The following is a 19,026-nucleotide window of genomic DNA, read 5'->3' on the forward strand; positions in this document are numbered from 1 at the left end:
TGAATATTATCCAGCTCTACATGATGCAAACTTAACTACAGAAATGTGATTTAGTTTTAACATTTCTACAGATGGTATTTCATCAGTGTTACTTAGGGTGAAATCCTCATTCTGCAAAATTGGAGTTGGGCACTGGAACTTTGATATAACTAGAAAAGGAAAATAGGCTGAGATATTAAAAGGGGAACACAGGATTTAATCAGTCACTTTCATGTAATCAATTTATTTCTAATTTCCATGAGAAAGAGTGCCTAAATCTTCATTGATTCAGAAACTCACCTTTTGTCTCATTCTCACTAAAAAACACCACATGTGAAGAAGCAATTTCTGCTTTGAACTTCCTAGTCAATGTCTGTAGTGCTCCTCAGTCACTGTGGACTGTCCCCTCCTGTTTTTTCAGTATTCATTAACTGCTGTTCTGTTTTTCCTTCCTGTTTTTTTCCCTGTTCTAACAGATGTGTACATATCATGTATGGCTAAAAACCAGCATTAATCTTAATTGTATATCCCCAAACTTCAGTCATATCCCAAAAAACAATCTATACCTGATGCAAATTTAGCAACTTTTCAGTCTGCAGAACCAGTTTCCCTCAGTATTTATAGGGGTGTGAGGAAGGCTTGAATAGATGACTTTCTCCTGTAATATGTGTGCTGTATCCCTGAAACAATACTAGGCCCTTAATTAAAGTGAAAGAAATACATAGGGCTGTAGCTGAATAAATGTTAGTGGAGAAATTATCAAATCTTAAAAGGTACATTTCCCATTGACTTGGTATTTTTTGAGCATTTATGTCTAGCACTGGAAATGAAGATGTTGCAGGAAATTTGTGTTTTTATTTGCTCTATAGTTACTACATGTGATTTCATTATTATTACCATTATTATTTTTACATATCCAGTGTATAAGGGAAGCCCTTTACTATGAAGGCATACATGAAGTATATAAAGGCATATATGAAATGGCATTTAGTGTAACCAAGTTTTTGATTAGGCTGTTTGCATCCACAGGTGAAAAGTACCACCAAAACTTTTTGCTATATCCTGTATGTATTGTGTTCAAAATGGATAAAACCTGACATCTAATGGATCAAAGTGATTAACTGGGTGGTGGAGTAAGTCCTGGTCTTTGGGCAAAAAGACCAGGTTTTAGGAACCTATGTTCTTTGGACAAGCCCACAAGCAGACACATTCAATGCTATCTCTAAAGCTCTGTATGTTAGTTGGGGCAAGTAGGGTAGTCATCACCACACAGGACAAGGAAAATAAACACTTTTGATAATCTGTTGCATTTCACAGATTTTATTTTATGAAGTCTAAATACTATTTTGACTTTTTTTTTAATGTCTAAATAGTATGCATAATAAAAATAAAATATTATGCAATATGGATAAATAAAAAATTCACCTTCTTCCTAGAATTTTGCTTGATTAACTAGGCCCACCTTCCTCCCACAGTCTGCCCTTTCTTGCCCCCTTGATCTTCCCCAAAGAAAAAAGTTGACGCAAGCATTACAATATGCTATTACAGGGATTTCTAACCCACCCATAAGACCTTGTTGGTGGCACTTGCATTTTTCTTCTGAGATGTGTACCAGTCTATGTATGCAGGGAATCTGCAGCCATCTATTCCCGAGCTCTGAAACTGTCTGAAACTTTCCGCACTGGCCTGTAGAAAAATGGTCATAAGGTTGAATTGTGTAAAGCAGACATTAAAGAGCAGCTGCTTTTGCTTAATCCTAAAGTGTGTTTCAGTGTTGTTTGCATGTGGTGGAAATTTTAGATATTTGTCTCCCTGAAAACATACAACACTCCCAAAATAATTAATGACATTTTAAAAAACTGCATGTAAAGTGCACTAAGGTTGCACAGGACACACTCAGAAGTCAACTCGGCGTGCTCACTCTTCTATCTTCCATCTTCTGCCCAGCTATTATGCTGTAGCGTTTTATTACATGTCAGTGTAGTATTTCTAAAATAGCATACACATCAGATAATGGTTTAAATAAAAATTTAAAGTCCATTTTGTAACACACATAAGAAGTGGGTACTTCTTAAGGCAGACAGACTCACATTAATTCCCAGATTATGCAGTATAATATGAGACAATGCTTCTTCTACGTATTACTGAAGCACGAAATGAAATCTATAAGAGTGACCGACCTTAAACTCGTAACTGCCATTCATTTCAGTCTGTGTAGCCCAGCAGACTGGCTGTTGAGAGCTATGCTTGCTTGCTGTTTTGTGAGTCTCTGCAGATGCACATTCACCCACTCTATGAAAACATGCACACACTCTCTTTTTTCTCTCTCACACTGTCTGGCATATTTTCAGTATAACTCTTCGAAGACTTTCTGAACTGCTGGGTATGATTGTCTGATTATTATTATTTTTTTTAACTGGGAACATGTTTAGTCCAGTGTTATTTAAACAGGCTTATCTCTTTGATCAAAGTCTGCAATTTGAAATTTGAACAGGGTAGGGAGGGTGGCGGGGTGGGTGAGGAAATCTATCAAGTACATATTTATGTGTGTGCTGCTGTCTTAGCTGTGTGTCTGCAGAGGTAGATATATATTATGTCAGTATAATCTTTGAAATGTAAGTAACCTGCTATTTTAGCAGAAATTTTAAAAACACAGTGTTACTAAAATAAAACAATTTTTAGTAAACTTTTCTAGAGGCTATTAGTGACGTGCATATTCAGTTTTTCAGTTTCTTGGTTTTTCTGAAGGTTGAGCCGACTAACTGTGGAGTTAAGTATAGCATAGACTTTGCTAGTATTCAAAGCATACTAATTGGAGCCCATATATTAATGTGTTTAGGGTTGGCATTAATCTGTTTAGCTGACTGAACCACAGACCACAGCAATAATACTAGAGAACTTGGAACAGCTTTTGGAGGTTTTCATTTAGCTGGTTCAGGAGAACTGGTTTGTGCAAAGTTAAAATTATATGGAATGAGATGGCAAGATGAAGCACGCATGCCACACCTTTTCATTATGTTCTCTCTCCCCCCCTTTTCTTTCCTAAAAATAACTTTGAGAGGCATTTCAGTTTGTTTTAAAGCTGATCCCATTAGTTTATTTTAGATTACTTGATTTTCTACTCTGATTTCAAAAATCAAGTTTGCTGAGCTTTTGTTCATGGGAATAATAAAAAAAAATCCTGTATTCAATTCATGTGTTATGCAGTCAAATATTTTTTCCTAATATTTAAGATTTTACTAAGGCAAAGTCTGAAGGATAATTTACTTCATAATTTTATGAGCTAAAAAAAAGCAGATAGAAAATTCTAGGCTAATCTAAAGCTTTTCTTCACTTTTAAAGCTATTTTTATCCTCTAGCTAATTCAAGTTGCTATTACTGATGCAAGCATGTTATAAATGTTTTCTCCTACATAGGTCACCCTTTAATTTGTGTTAGTTCGTTCTGTTGACTGAGGCTAACTACACACACACACACGCACAAGCACACACAGGCGCACGCGCTTGCACACACTTTCTGCTTTGCCATATCTCAGTTACAGCATAGTCCTACCCAGGGTCATTACAATGTACACATTACATATTTCTAGCAAACACGAAAATGAATCAAATGGGAGGAGAGATAAGCACAGATAGATTGGAGCCTGCTGAGGAAATAAAAGGCAGTAATCTGGCTGACCACTGGACTAGTCTTCCTGGTCTAATTTCAGCGTCCTTTCCCGTTAGTTGCTGTGGAGCGCTGGCTACTCTGCAGTGAAAAATTAAATGACTAGTAAGAATAAAGTAACATTCAGTGGGACAATTGTTTGGTATAACTCCAAAGCTAATTGTTTCTGAAGTGATGTTTAAACCAGCGTCGGCACTAGGCAAGAGCTCCTGGCTTGTAGCCAGCACCTTGTAACGCATATTAGCGCAGATGAGGAGTTCTCAAAAGTTAGAGGGAGAGGGAGAATGTGTGTTTCCAGTGCTTACCCTGCATTTGTTTGCATCCTCCTCCTTGCTGAGATCAGAGGAATACCTGTGTAGTGCTGCTTTAACATGATTTCTGCTGAACCTCAGAATAGGTTCTGGTATTTTTTTTAGGTGGACTGCCAGCTGCTGATCTCGCTGTTGACAGTAAAAGCAGATATGTTCCTTGCTCACTGCCATTAGCAATGACCATGACCCTTCACACCAAAACCTCTGGAGTTACCCTGCTGCACCAGATTCAAGGCACTGAACTGGAGACACTGAGCAGACCTCAGCTGAAGATTCCCCTGGAAAGATCACTCAGCGACATGTATGTGGAGAGCAACAAGACAGGAGTTTTTAACTACCCAGAAGGGGCCACTTACGATTTTGGTACTACTGCTCCAGTGTACGGCTCTACTACGCTCAGTTATGCCCCTACTTCAGAATCTTTTGGGTCCAGCAGCCTGGCAGGATTTCACTCACTGAACAATGTCCCACCAAGCCCTGTGGTGTTCTTGCAAACGGCACCCCAGCTCTCACCCTTCATCCATCATCACAGCCAGCAGGTACCCTACTACCTTGAAAATGAACAGGGCAGCTTCGGGATGAGGGAAGCTGGTCCTCCAGCCTTCTACAGGTAAGTGCTACGGATGATTTCTCTTTCATCTTTAAGCAGATATGCTGAGAAAAATAGAATGATGCAATATGTGCCCTCGGCTTTGCTTTTTGTGTAAAAGACCATGTAATCTCACGGAATTGTCCACAATATCTAGACCATAAAAATAGCAGAGGATAAAACAGAACTGTAACTTACAGCTTACTGTGCCTGTAAGCTGCAAATTTTGAAAACTGTATATAAATGAGAAATGAATTAAATCATGAATGGAAATTCTGGAAAACATGAAAACGTAATTGATTAAGGAGTGGCAAACAATCTCCCTGTTGCAATATATTAGGATTACTGTCTAAAAGTATACTAAAAAGACTTCCACCATCAGATGTTTTCATATGCGAGCCATTGTTTGTTCAGCTCTTAGCTGCTAGTAAGAGTATTTTCCTCCTCTGACTTCCTTTACAGTATAAGTGGGTTATATAGAAAGTCGTTCAGACACAGAGTAACCTTCCTAATCAAACTGTTACAGCTGACTCAGTGACAGTATCTCAGTCAGCAACCACCTCTGTGAGCTATATGCCTAATAACTTGTATTTTTCATTGGAAGTTGATATATATCAAGCAGAAATCTGACATGCTGCATTTGAAATAAAAGGGTATTTTTCTTTATCTTATTTTATTTATTTTACTTTTATTCTTAGATTGAAGGGTTTTAATATTATTGTCAATTGTGAAAACATTTACTTAATTTCTGAAATATGTGGGAGTAATTAATAGAGTTGTAGCTTCCAAGAAAATATAGTCAAACACATCAATACTCACACTGTTAATGTTTGTGCAGTGTTAATAGCGTAATTTTACATCATCATATTATAATGGGCTTCACTGAGTCAGAGTGAACAGTTAGATATATTTATATATATATTTTATAATTGCTGTCTGTACCTGTTTATTTGGGAGATACAAGTAATTTTGCTACACATGGAGTGACTCTAAGTAAATAAAAACAAATTACTCTTTCCTTGTTGAGAATCAGACTTGGTCAGACTTATTTGCACAAGATAGTTTGTTGCTGGGAACAGCACTGTATCTTCTTAAAAATAGTCTAAATCAGCCGGAGTGAGAATCTGGTAGCAGAATATGGTCCAAAAAAACAGATTATGGTTGCGCTTTTTGCAAATGATTAACCAGTTTTGGAGATCAGTTGAAATAAGAACTAGTGAAAAGATAATGGTTATGCCAGGCACTCCAATAAAGTGATCTGTTAACTGAGTTGATTCAAATAATATGCATCTTACTGCAATCAAATGCAGTTCCTCTAGGAAAAATGAATACATATCAGAGCATAAAGATCTTGATTGATTAACTGATTTCAGGGTAAAAGTGCACTTTGCACTACATTACTTTTTTTTTTTTTTTTTTTTTTTTTTTTTTTGTAGAAAGCATGTAAGGGACCTGAGATGTGTAAACAGTGGAGTAGTGAATTTGTGAAGCTGAAATACACAGGCAGGAAATGTACTATAGTCAGGGTGATTTACTTAAGGAGAGAGAAAAACAAGAATTATCTGGAAATAAAAGTTGAACTGTGGAAATGAAATTCTTTCATTTTTGAATAGTGAATTGAGGTGAGACACTTCAAAATAAAACTAGCATACTTTTTAGTAGTGAAGTTTAGCTATTGGAGCAAACATGTAAGGGCAGTGATGGATTCCCTATTTACTGATATTTCTGATCAAGGATGACTATGTCCTTTGAAGATGTGTTTTATCCGTACACAACTGATGGGGCTTAAAGCTGCAGTAATTAAGTGAATTTATGATCTTGGATGTGCAGGTGGTTTATCTGTATACAAGGTTATGCAACAGATTTAATGGCCCCTTCCAGCCATAATTCTGTAAGGCACATTTGATATGGTAATAGGAAATGTGTATCAAAGTCCTTGCTATGATTATCTTTTGTTAACAGGCATACTACTGTTGGAATTAAATTGATAAATCATTGCTTTTTTCTTCATTTCAGCAAGACTGTGTTTAGAAAGTTATTGTCTTGACAACGTTAAATTTTAGGTCTTTATTCTTGTACTTTGGCACAAATCCAATCACAAATAGTCTGCTAGAAATAATTTGAATAGGTGTTCAGTGTCTGGGAAACATTTAAATACCTAATCATGGGGTATAAAAGTAAGTTCTTTTAAAAATATTTAAATGCATGAATTTCCAATTTACTTCATTTGGCTAATTGCATTGGCTTCACTTGGATTCTGGAAAAAAAGAGAGCATGGGGCAGTATAATCTGTCAATAAATAGAGATGCTGGAGATTGGAAGATGTCTAACTACTAAAATGGTGAATTTCTGGAGCAACCTACCAGAAGGAGTGGTAAATGCAAAACAGTCTCAAACTAGTCCTAGCAAAATTCAAAATCTATCATGATCAATTTATGATATGGTTGCTTGCAGCTATAGCAAGTAGTGTAACTTAGGACTCCAAAGGACCCTTCAGGAATTCTTATTCACCATTTCCGTGTAACAGTTGTGCTGTTTAGCTCACCATACTGGGATGTTTGCATTGTTTTATATAACCCTGTTATATGATGGATTTGGGATGCAAATAGTGCATTCTGTGATATAAGTTACTAGGACAATAAATATTCATTGTAGGTAAGAGCTGAAATAATATTTTGTTAGTACTTGGACCAAATGTTCAAAATATTCAGTCACAAGACTACCACATGTAGTGAAGAAAATGTAAGGTAATTTGATTTTGTTACTAAATATTCAAAATCATGCTGAAGTATTAATTGACACGTATTCATTCAGAAGTTATATATATATTTTTTCTTTTAAATTGTGTTTCCATTTTAAATGACTTTGTTATTACAAGACAATGACAGACATATGTCTAGCTGAAGAATATAACAGTACATAGAGAAAAGAACAAATGTTGTGAAGAATACAAATAAATAACTAAATAAATCTCCTTTTTCCTGTAGTTTCTAAATCATGGGTCATCAGAATTTGAGAAAAGAGACTGGGCTTAATTAATTCATATTGTGCTGTTTTGAACTTGACCCCTTTTTTGTCTGACCTTGTGACTTGTTTTTATAGGGAGCCAAACTAAAATACCTTTCCCTTATCTTACAGTGTCAGTATCTTTTAATAAGGGACAGAAGGCATAACACTACTTATGTTTTTGATTCTCTTTGAATTTACATATGTTTTATTTTCTCTGTCATTGTTTTTAGTAGTGTTTCTTATCAAAGGCTGGCTATTAGTTGTTTATTAATACAGGAAATCATTTGTTTATGGATACTATAGTGAACTTATTGAAATATTTCTTTTGTTCCTAACTAATAAATTTATATTCTGGTCAGATTACTTCCTTATATAAATTTTTTTTGTCAGGTTTTTGTTCATTCAGGGGAAAAAACAAGAAGCCATTCAGTATCTAATTTACCTCACTAAATTCTTATAAAAAACAGCAAAGATGAATCCTTTTTCTTCTTCCAGTGTGTGATGTTACAGTGTTATCCCACTGAAAGTGCACTCCTCAAACCTGAAGTAAAATCATGCCTGTATTTCAGGCTCTCTGTAACCTACATTTGGTGCTGCTTCCAAGTTTGAGCAAAACCCATGTAAAAAGAGACAGCCCCTACCAGCTACCTCATGAGAGAATTGTCTTTTTGTTTGTAGTGATTGACAGAGACAGGGCATATCAGCATATAAAAAATATCAGATGAAAAATCATTCATTACTCCCTCTAGTACCTCAGGCTCTGGAATTAGATTAATATAATAAAGTATTTATTTAGCTTTACTGCAATGTATTTATCATATTGAAATTGATACTGAATTACTATAAACATGTTGGGCTGATCGGTATTATCACAGCTTTAACTTTTAATGCTTTCTAGAATGGAGAAAGATTACAAATGTAGATTGAATCCTCTTCTGTAATTTATAAATGCAGTTTGAACAGCAATGTTACTTAATCTAATGTTTTCTTTCTTTTTTCTTTTTTTTTTCCTTTTTTTTCTTTTCTTTTTTTTTTTTTTTTAATGTTGTCTGATTCATTATGAGTCTTTGTAGCTGCTCATGTTGAGTTCTCATTAAAGAGCATTCCAAATTTCAAGATTGAAAGAATGTTAGAATAAATCTATTTTTTTTTTTTTTTTTTAATGCTGTATGAGGTTTTCCATAACATGAAAGAATACTACGTATTGTGAAGTTTTTTGGGTTCTTGTTGTTTTTCTCTACAGCATGAATCCATTCTCAGGTTATCTCTAAGCATCAGTGTATGACATTTGACCCCAGTTTGTTGAATACTCAGTGTTCTTGTTTTCAGAGCTTGTCCTGTTATACCTGTTAATTTTACAGCACTAGATGCCTGTAATGAAAAAAATAGGAAAATGTGAAGTTACTCTTTCTCATGGAAGTGTTGTGAAGACAAACCTGTTAAAGGTTCTGAGGTACTTACACATCAGTCGTGAAGGACTCATGCAAATTTACTTCATTTGCAACTCTCGTTAGATAATATGTTGATGCCATTTGAAGGGCTGTAAGGTTAGAGGGGGCTGGTAGATATGACACAGGACCTACAACTTCCTGGAGTAGCAGGTAGGTGTCAGTGAAAATGGTCACCTAGGACACCTCGAATATCATGTGACATGGACAGCAGCATCAAACCTTGACATGGACTCCCTTAGTCTATGAAACCACAGAGAGACAGAGGCACTGTAAGCACACACATTATCCCTTTCTAAGATACATAATTAAAATAGACCAGATGTATCAGGGCCTACCTAAAAGTGTGAGTTTTTCTTTCTGTATAATAAAAGATGGCTAAAGAGACTCATTCTGATGTAGGTATCTTTTGAATGGACAAGGAGGTGGACGCATAGTGATGTCCAGAGCTATATGAAATAAATCCCACCATTATGTTTCCCTTTTTTAAGGAGTCAAAGATGTCAACATCTGTAATGTCCCTTCAGATAGACACTGCACTATATTCCTTGAGAGGAAGACAGAGAATTGACTCTGTGCTATTGGCCTTGATCACTCTTGCTCTGAGGCTATTGAAACAACAAACACTACTGGCCGTATCTGCTCTGATAGGGAAAGCATTAATTGCTGGCACCAGTTCCTTCAGCAATTGCAAAGTGAACATCAAATGTCAGCATTTCTCATTAGGAAAACAAGAAAGGCTGACCAGAATTAAGACAGCTCTAAACAATGTAAAGTCCTGCAAATGAAATGCATCCACTTCTTCTAATAAACTGAGACTAAGTAATTTGATATTGTTGATAATGAAACACTAAAACCAATCATAGGCTCCCTGCTCTGTCTGCATGGATTTTTTTTGTTGTCTATACAGGCATCAGAACTGAGATCAGAGCAGAGATGCTGTCCTTCAACATCCTAATTTAAAGCATTGCTTTCATTGCATTAATTTTGAGGGCTGCTTGGAAAATTTGCTAAAAAGAGAGAAGTCACATCTGGAATTCTACACTATCCCTATTTCTTTGAGTGGCCTTTCCAATGAAATGAAAGAGGACATCTTTTACCACGGCACATTAGGAATCCTGATCAATGTGACACTGGGCAAAGCAAGGCATTTCAGCTTTTCTGCAAAGTTCAGGTTCCAGTTGCTGAGAGGATTCTTGTACCATTTTACTCAAAATCTTTCTTCTCACCCAAGACAATGAACATGTAAGATACTGCTTGCAGATTTAACCTACTACATACTTAGCATTACTGTTCCTCTTTGAGACAGGAAGATCATAAAACAATCTGCAAGATAATCTTCCTTGACAAGGCATAATAATATCAGAATTGGGAGTGATCTGAAAATTTATTCTAACCTTTTATTAGAAGAAGGACATGTGGTTCTTAGAAAACATGGAGATTAAATATGAATGTCCTAAGCATAAATTATATTTGATAGATGTACATAATAATAACAGTGGTCTTCCAACCAGTGACATTCTTAACCAGTGACACAACCACTAGCATCTTATTCTAAATGAGAAATGATGTCTCTTGTATTATTTCCACTCGATGGAAGACATTAATAGAAGAAAATAACAGTAAATGTTGAAAGACAGAAGTAAGTACAAATGTTTCTTAAGCAAGTTGTTGGTGGCTAACCATGAAAAATGTTGCATGCAACCACTTAACATCCAGTGGGTAGAAAATCAGTCTGCAACTACTGTTCAAGAGTATAGTCTGTCTCATATCAGACAGCACGGGCGGAACACATTGTATTCCATTTCCACATGCTGTTGTCTCACAACACTGCCAACTGTCAAAACTTATATGACCAGGAGCCAGGCAGCTCTATCTATGTTGAGTGGCTGTTGAATGCTATAGGAGAGAGCCTTCCTGTCCCCTTGAGGATGACACACCAGTGAGCAGCTAGGTAGCACTGGGTTGCATTTAATGTCCATGCATTTCACTTTCCAGTCTATGTGAGTCTATTGCTAGCTATGTGAGCTAGCAGTACATTTTTTCATCTTAATCATCATATCATCATAAACAGATAGGAAACTATTTTAACTAATTTCCTAGGGAAAACCTAGGAAAAAAAAATAGGGAAAACCTAGGGAAAAATCTTCATTGAAGATTTTTTGGTGTCTCATTGATCTGTGGTGACAATGTTGTCCAATTCAACTTCAATAACAAAGCAACTAGTTCCAGTCCTTTTTGTTATTTTATTACTGGCTATCATGCAGATCTGTGAAATACTGCTTTGTTCACGACTGTCTGCTTCAGGATTGATTTGTGCTGCTAAGACATGACTATAGAACACTTCCTTGGATGATACAAAGGAGGTGTCTAACCTAGGAAGAAAACAGAAAGGACATTTACTCCAACACAGGAAAAGTCTCACTCCATAGTAAATACAAATGGTTAGGAAGATATGGTGCAGAGAGTAGCAGCTGCAGAAGCAGCACAGAATTTAGGCCTTAAATCTTCAATAACAAGACTGGGAAACTCATAATATCTTCTACAGATAGCCTCTGCTGCTGGTTTTACATACAGCCCAGTTAAAATTGGAATATATAATAACTACAGCTTTCTTTTGATTTCCCTTTTCCTTTAATTTTCTGAAATTTAAATGTAATTGCAGTTTGTGAAACAAGATCTATTCGTTTGTAAATCCATGAAACATATTCCAGTTCTTAGACGTTTACATTTTTTCCCTCTTCAAAGTTGATCTGTAAACAGGTGTAAGCTTAGAAGGTGCTAACTCTAAAAATATATTTTTTAATTTTGAAGACAAGTTCTACAAAATCTGTTCTTTGGCAAAACTAAAATGTCATATAATATCTTACCATCTGTATTTACAGTTCAGAAGGCTAGTAAGCATTCTTACTTAAAACATTTGTTGTGCTGACCTATCTTGATCAAACAGTATCTCTAGTTACTACTTAGTTGCTTGTATAAGCTGTTTTCTAAAGAAAACTAATTCATATAAGTGTTCGCTGTTTTGGTTATTAGTTACACCTTGAACTTGAGATGGGATCCTTGTTTCAAATTACGTATCACAGAATCCTTGTACCCAGGAAACTGTAGCAGTGGCAAAGAACACTAAGGCCAAGAGCATGTGCTGGATCTAAGTATCTTTAGGGAGCTAATATGTCAAAGAACAGCTTTGTTTGTTTGCTTCCATTCTGCAGTAAAATGATACTTCTCCTTTAGCCAAACTGATAAACACAAGCAAGGAAAAAGTGTGTATGTTGCCAACATATGAGCCACAGTAACACATTTATTACCTTACAATAGTTTTACATGGTTTGGATTACTTAGAACATGTGGGTTGAAAAATATTTATAGCTTTGTCTTGCCATGCAACATGAAATATAGTCCTAGTTTTCTTCTACTGGGGTATCAATAGGAGATAAATGTATGCAAATCCTGGAAATGGTGTTATGGTGGTTCGGCAAATTCTTAAAAATCCCAGAGCAGCCCAATTAGAGGCATGGAGTACGGTGGAGAGATAGAAAACTATATAAAATAACTTAATTTAACATTCTAATGGTAACAATCTGAGAACCAGTGCAATTGTAAAAGGCATATATTAAGAACACCTTCAAGGCATATTGCAGCTTAAGAATTTAAATATTGCTAAAGCAGGTTGCACATTGGTAAGTTAAATTACTATTACTACTTCTTGATCCAAGGAATAAAATTAACAAAGAAAGAGGAAAAAAATCTGATTCTACAGAGAACTTTTTAAACACCACAGAGCAAAACTACATTTTACTTTCTAGTAGATTTAGTAATGTTGCTTATTATTAGGTCTGCCTAGTTACTCTCTTTTCTGGTTACTTACACTGCCCAGCTTTGACTTACTTTTTCAGTGTTGGATGATTATCTCTCTCTCTCTTTTAAAAGTGTTTTGACAAAATCAACAAAAAGCAAGCAAACAAAAACCTTATCTTTTTAAGTATCAGGTAGGGGAAAGAAAATTTACTGTGAGATGAGAATCAAAGAGTAATATAAGTTTGAAGGGTCCCCTGAAGATTACCTGGCCAACAGCCTGCTCAAAGCAGGGTTAACTTCAAAGTTAGATCAGGTTGCTCTCACCCCTATCCAGTTGAGTTTTGAATATATCCAGAAATAAAGATTTCACATCCAAACAGGGCAACCTGTTAGAGTGCTGAACCACTCTCACTGTTTCCTAATGTCCAGTCAAAATTTTCTTCTTAAAACTTGTGCAGTTTGTCTCTTTTCCTTCTCCTTCTTGGAGCTTGGTTCCATCTCCTTTATGCATACAATTGAAGACAGCAGTATAGTCTTCTAGGACTATACAAATTCAGTTCTTTCAGCATCTCCTCATATGCTGATATGGTTTCTCTTCTGTTTTTAGTGTCTTGTTGCTTTATTTGTATTAGTTCTAAAGAGTTTGGCAAAAGTGACACCAGTAAAATGTGGTCAAAAACTAAGCTTAAATGATTGGAAGAGGAGTAAGTAAAAGAGGTCTCTTTGATGAACAGAATGGGGCCAGTGAAACAACCAGGTGGACCTGGTAAGGTGAAAACTTTGAATCTCTGGTAAGGATCTCTGTAGCAAGCTGTTGTGAACTGGCAGACAAAACAAAGACATAAAAATGAGGGAGAGGTCTAGTAGGAGAAAGTAGATATTGTTTAAGGACTTTATTTATGCGTCTTATCCATCCCTGGTGGTCTAAGGGTTAGGATTAAGCGCTCTCACCGCCGCAGCCCAGGTTCAATTCTTGGTCAGGGAAGAGTTTTTTTGATGGGCAGAGGCCAATGGGATGAGGTTCAACATAGCTAAGTACCGGGTCTTGCACTCAAGTTGTGCCAGGGGAGGTTTAGGTTGGAAATTAGGAGACATTTCTTCTCAGAAAAAGCTGTCAGGCATTGGAGTGGGCTGCTCAGGGAGGTGGTGGAATCACTGTCCCTGGGGTTGTTCAAGGAATGGTTGGACATGGTGCTTAGGGACATGGTAGGGGGGTGGTTGGACCAGATGATCTTGGTCTTTTCCAACCTTAGTGATTCTGTGACCTGGAAGAGTTTGGGAAGAACCAAAAAAGTCAAGTAGAAGGAGAAATTACACAGTGGATTGGAGAAAAAGGGTGGAATTTCAAGGTACTTGGGGACTGAGACCAGAAATGGGGCCAACAGAATTGAAACAGAACAAGTATATATTACAGAGCATGGGGCAAATAAGGCCAAGAAGGAGAAACAGGAGGTATGGATCTGGGGCTGTGTAGAACAACATTCCTATACTGGGTCTGGCTGGGGTGTTAACTTTCCATGCAGCAGCCCACACAGTGCTGTGCTCTGCACTTGTAGCTAGAACAGCAATGGTATCACACCAGTGTTGTGTCTGCTGGCTTGTTAATCATGCATACCTAGTGTTTTTCTTGGGAAAAACAAAACAAAATGGCATGGATATATTTGCTTTTCAGTCCTTACATGGAAATGTACATGTATGTTCATTTACTTTGCTTTCATTTAATAGGCAGATAAGGGATGACTGCATAGAAACAAGGAATTAATGCACTATTTGAGATATGACCCGTGCTCCCTTACTTAGGATGAAGGATTTTCCTGGTTTCATTTCAGCAAAGCACTGAAAGACTTACTCTTCAGAAGAAGAAATGTGTTTCAGTACAAAAGCCAGTCCATGAAAAATATTAATTGCTCTCTTTTTGAAAGCATTTAAGAAAATTACTAGGGCCAAGAGTGTATTTTCAAAAATAACTAAAACATTGCTGAACATCTAGCATCAGCTTCTTTTTTATTCATTGAATGGCAACATTAGGTACTAATAGCTTCAAGCTGTTTTCATGTATGACCCATTTTCTGACTCATACATGCCTCGTTTCCTCTCTATCTAATTCACTTTATTGTCAACAAATGTTGATATGTGTGGAAATGGCAAGCAACCTGAAAGCAGTATTGCTTAAGAGGCTGGCCTCACATCTCTGCTCTCCCTCCAAGTTGTTCCAGAACTAAAACCTGGGAGAGTTGAGCAAAATGTGTTGTCTTGATTATGACAGGACACATATAGTGAGAAATAAGTGAGGACAGGTCTCCAGCAACTCAGGATCATGACTTTTGCCAAGAACCATGTTTAAGTCACATAGCAACCTAAAATGAATAGAAACTGGAGGTGGTAGACAGGTAGACCTGTCACCATATTATTTGGGAAAAATCTCCTTGTCCCAGAGAAATTGCAAGGTCTGCATCTGCCGCCTTCTCGATCCTTTTACGATGACATCAATGGACTTTTTTTTTTTTTTTTTTTTTTTTTTATTAAAGATATGGCCTGTGTCATATGGCCAATTCTGAATCCAAGATTACGAATCAGAGATTTCATTGTAGCTTTAACTGTCTGAGCATGAGAGATATTCAAGACTGCTTTTGTGAGAAGTGAGACTCCTAGAAAATGTATAATTCTAGAAATATGTTAGTCCAAAATATTCCAAACTGAAATAAAAAAAAAAAAGAAATTTAGATCTATTGAAAATAAAGTTGGATATCTCAGTCCTTAGTAAATGAAATCACTAGCTCTACTCTACATCTCAGTCATCTCAGCATAGCTGAGGAATAGGGGTTTATATACTATATATCATGAATTATTACATGGGAATCAATAGAGAAATGTTTACAACAGGTATTTCTGCAACAGAGAGATGTACAGAATATGCCATCCAGGATTTTTTATCTGTGCTATGCTATATGCTAAAATTGTCATGTGAAACAACCAATTGAAGAGCTACTTTTATTCCTTAGGTATCTACTTTGGTACTATCAGCACCCTCAATCTCTTTTATCTTCCCGTTTAACCCTTGGATATTCTGAGGACATGAGATGCTATGTTTCTATCATTAGACATGTACATAGCTGCTGTGTGGAACGAACAGTCTTATACAAGGTGATGTGGTAAAAATTAATTTATATTTGCAATCAGAGGATCTGAGATCACTTTGAAGTTTTTTACAGATTCAGATACACACAAAATCAGATTAATATTAAGTTAGCTGCAGTCTAATACTGATCTGAATTAACACTACTAGAAAAGAGCAATTCCTATTAAATATGATTTTGCATAATATATAAACCCATTTCATCTGTATTTTTTACCTAAATTAATTAATGTGAGGTAATTAATAAATTATGAGCATATACTCCATCCATAACAAGAGACTGAACTGCTATAATTCATTAATTTAGCAAGGATACTTTATTATATCCTTGTAGTTACTCTGGAGTATTTTTAAGCAGAGTAGATAGATTCTGAAGGACAAAAAAAAAAAATTGTATTGAAAAAAATCTTGTTGCTAAACTATAAATAATATTTATTTATTTATTTATTAATAACACCTTAAACTCTGAGGAAAAAAACTGAAGCCAGTTTAATTTCTTGTCTGAGAATATATATTGAGGGTTTTAGCTGAATTCCAACTGATGAGTTCTAACAACTGTCTCCTGTCACCCTAAACTCAACCCAAACCATTTGCTGGAAGTCCCACTGAATACGGATCAATTCTAAACCAAAACCTATGTGCAGGTAGCTATTATTACACTGTAAGTTCAACTAAGATTGATGGTCCTTAGTTATGTATGTATATCTGTTCTGTATGGCAGATTTTGTGCATACTCAGGGGTTTCTATCATATCAGGGGTCAGATGCTCTTTATCTCTCTTCTATGTCTTTTTCTCACCTCCTGACTCACTAGCATGTGCAGCAGCATGCCTTCTTGTAAGGCCCATGATGCAGAGCTATGTGTACTTACCTTTTCTTGTGCTTGCTGCTGTGTATACACCTCTGGGATGTGTGCTCAAGAACATGGAACAGAAGCTGAGCTCTTGTGCTAGGAGTGCAAATGGTTTTCCACATTTTATCAGCAAATGAGAACAATAATCAAGAATATGGCTTATGTGCCTTTTTTCTTTTGAATCTTTTTATGCTTTTGAATTACTTATAGAGATATGCTTTTTAAGTATTTTGAATATAGAGACCATTTGTAAATGAAACTTTAATTTTGGTCATCTTTGCACCACATTAAGCCAAGATGAGAGCTTGGGGTTGTGTTGTAACCTGTTGCTCATTCAGGTCATTTTCTAGAACATTAACATCTGGAATCTGAGGTCTTGAAAACTTTTGGGACTAATTTGGTCAGAAGAAATGCAAAATCTGTTAGGCTGTTTTAAAGGCAGGTGACTTATAGCTGTTGGCTGCTGCTCAGTCCCAACACCACAAGTGGTTGAGTGTCTGTGATCAGATCCTGTGTGCCTTCCCAGCGTAGAGGTGAGGAGGGAAGTAGTGCAGTCAGCCTTTCTCTAGCCTCAGCAAAACTGTGAGCTGTGGCTTTCCAGATGAGGTTTGTGCTGGCTGATGGTTGGTTAATAGGTTTGCTATGCCAAGCTTAGTGCAACATACACTCCAACATTCAGCTATATGCAACGTACATGATGTGAATATTCTGGTTAAAAATGAGTAAACAGATTTTTTATATATTTATCATTACTATTTGTTTGCATAGGTAGCTATGTGAGAATACTATGGAACAAATAAAGGTTAAGTTGAAACCTGTTTTTTTGTTTGTTTGTTTTGTTTTTTACTTTTTTTTTTCTTTTCTATTCTTCTTTTATTTATAAGAAGCATGCATATTTGGGAAAAAAGATCAGTAGGTGTTCCTTGTGTCTAGTACACTGCTATTATGTGTGTCCCTTATGAGCAGCTAATAATATGTTTATAAATGTCACAACAAATCTGACTGCTGTGCTGCTGTGTCCATAATATTGTACAGTTAATTCTACATGCATTTGTCTATCTAATAGACTTTTTCCTTCCTTTGTAATTTATAGGGCAGGGAGCAATTACTGTCTACCAACAATAAAAAGTGGGAAGATTAATGAGGTGCTATGTTGTGGCACCTCTGAGGTATTTGCGCTTATTCTCTGCTACTATGAGGAATAAGAAATAACACAAACAGATGGCATGTATTTACCAAACAAAATGCAACTTCTTATTGTCTTGCAAAGAAATTATCACCAACTCAAAAGGCAATAGTATGGATTTCTCACAGGCTTGATTTCTCACACACTGATGCATGTTACCCAAAATAAGACAGCTGGCAGTTTTGCAAACACATGTTATGTGCAGTTGACTACATATGTTCTACATTTCATAAGCCATATGTTCTTTGCTTACTATTGATTGAACAGTCAGTTTATGCAAATATATCTATGGAAATAAGCTCAATTAATAAATTAGCTACTTTGGGTTAATTTAGATAATGTAGATATGTAAAAAAATCTATATATACTATTCAATTATCAGTGATGATTGAGACAACCATACACAAAGTAAAAGAGATCAGATCTGCAGTCTGCATGCAGGAAAGGAAAGATACAGAGGAATGAGGGAAAGAACACAGTTTTTTTCAATCCACTATTTCAATATTTCATACTGTTGTAATATAATCATTAGAATGTTCTAATTGAAAACTGTCACTAGAAGGGACTTTTCCCTGTCACATTTCTGATCACGATTCCCCTGAGGAGCAAGCCAATATGACCACACAGTTGGGCCCCTTCTCTCTTCACCCTGCATTTTTTGGCCTCCTTTCTTGGCTCAAGTTTTATGACTGTGTTGAATAGGATTGATTTGCTTTTAGTGTCTGTGGCCAGAAATGGAGGGAGAGCAAGACTATCCAGTTTGACAGCAGTTTACAGTTACTGCTTCTTGAACATAAAATTAAATGACAGCCTTTACAGCCCTTAACACCAAATTTTCAGAAGTGGTTCCTAGGGAATACTTAGAGGCATTCTGAATACTTAACAACTATCCTTGAAGGGAAGGAGAGCTGTAGGATCTAAGAAATTTGAAATCACTTTAAAAAACAGTTTGGTGGGAGTGTCTCAAATTGTATCCTTTATATGACAGTATGTTCAAGATCTATTTCTTATTAATTTTATTTTCTTATTTTTATACTTTCAGCTGTATT

General features: G+C 36.1%; 1 protein-coding gene across 4 annotated transcripts in view; it reads left to right on the forward strand.

Moving 5' to 3' along the window:
- Window positions 1-19,026, forward strand: part of ESR1 (estrogen receptor 1) — a 191,390-nt gene that overhangs the window by 76,152 nt on the left and 96,212 nt on the right. For 3 of the 4 annotated variants that reach the window (XM_084515516.1, XM_084515515.1, XM_084515518.1), the window contains exon 2: window positions 4,062-4,566. In XM_084515516.1, the coding sequence (XP_084371642.1) occupies window positions 4,133-4,566 (434 nt within the window). In that variant the 5' untranslated portion in view covers window positions 4,062-4,132. Of the gene's footprint in view, window positions 1-4,042; window positions 4,567-19,026 lie in introns of all 4 variants that reach the window. The other variant, XM_084515517.1, reaches the window with a different exon arrangement.

This window comes from Aythya ferina, assembly GCF_964211825.1.
Source record: "Aythya ferina genome assembly, chromosome: 3".
NCBI lineage: Eukaryota > Metazoa > Chordata > Aves > Anseriformes > Anatidae > Aythya > Aythya ferina.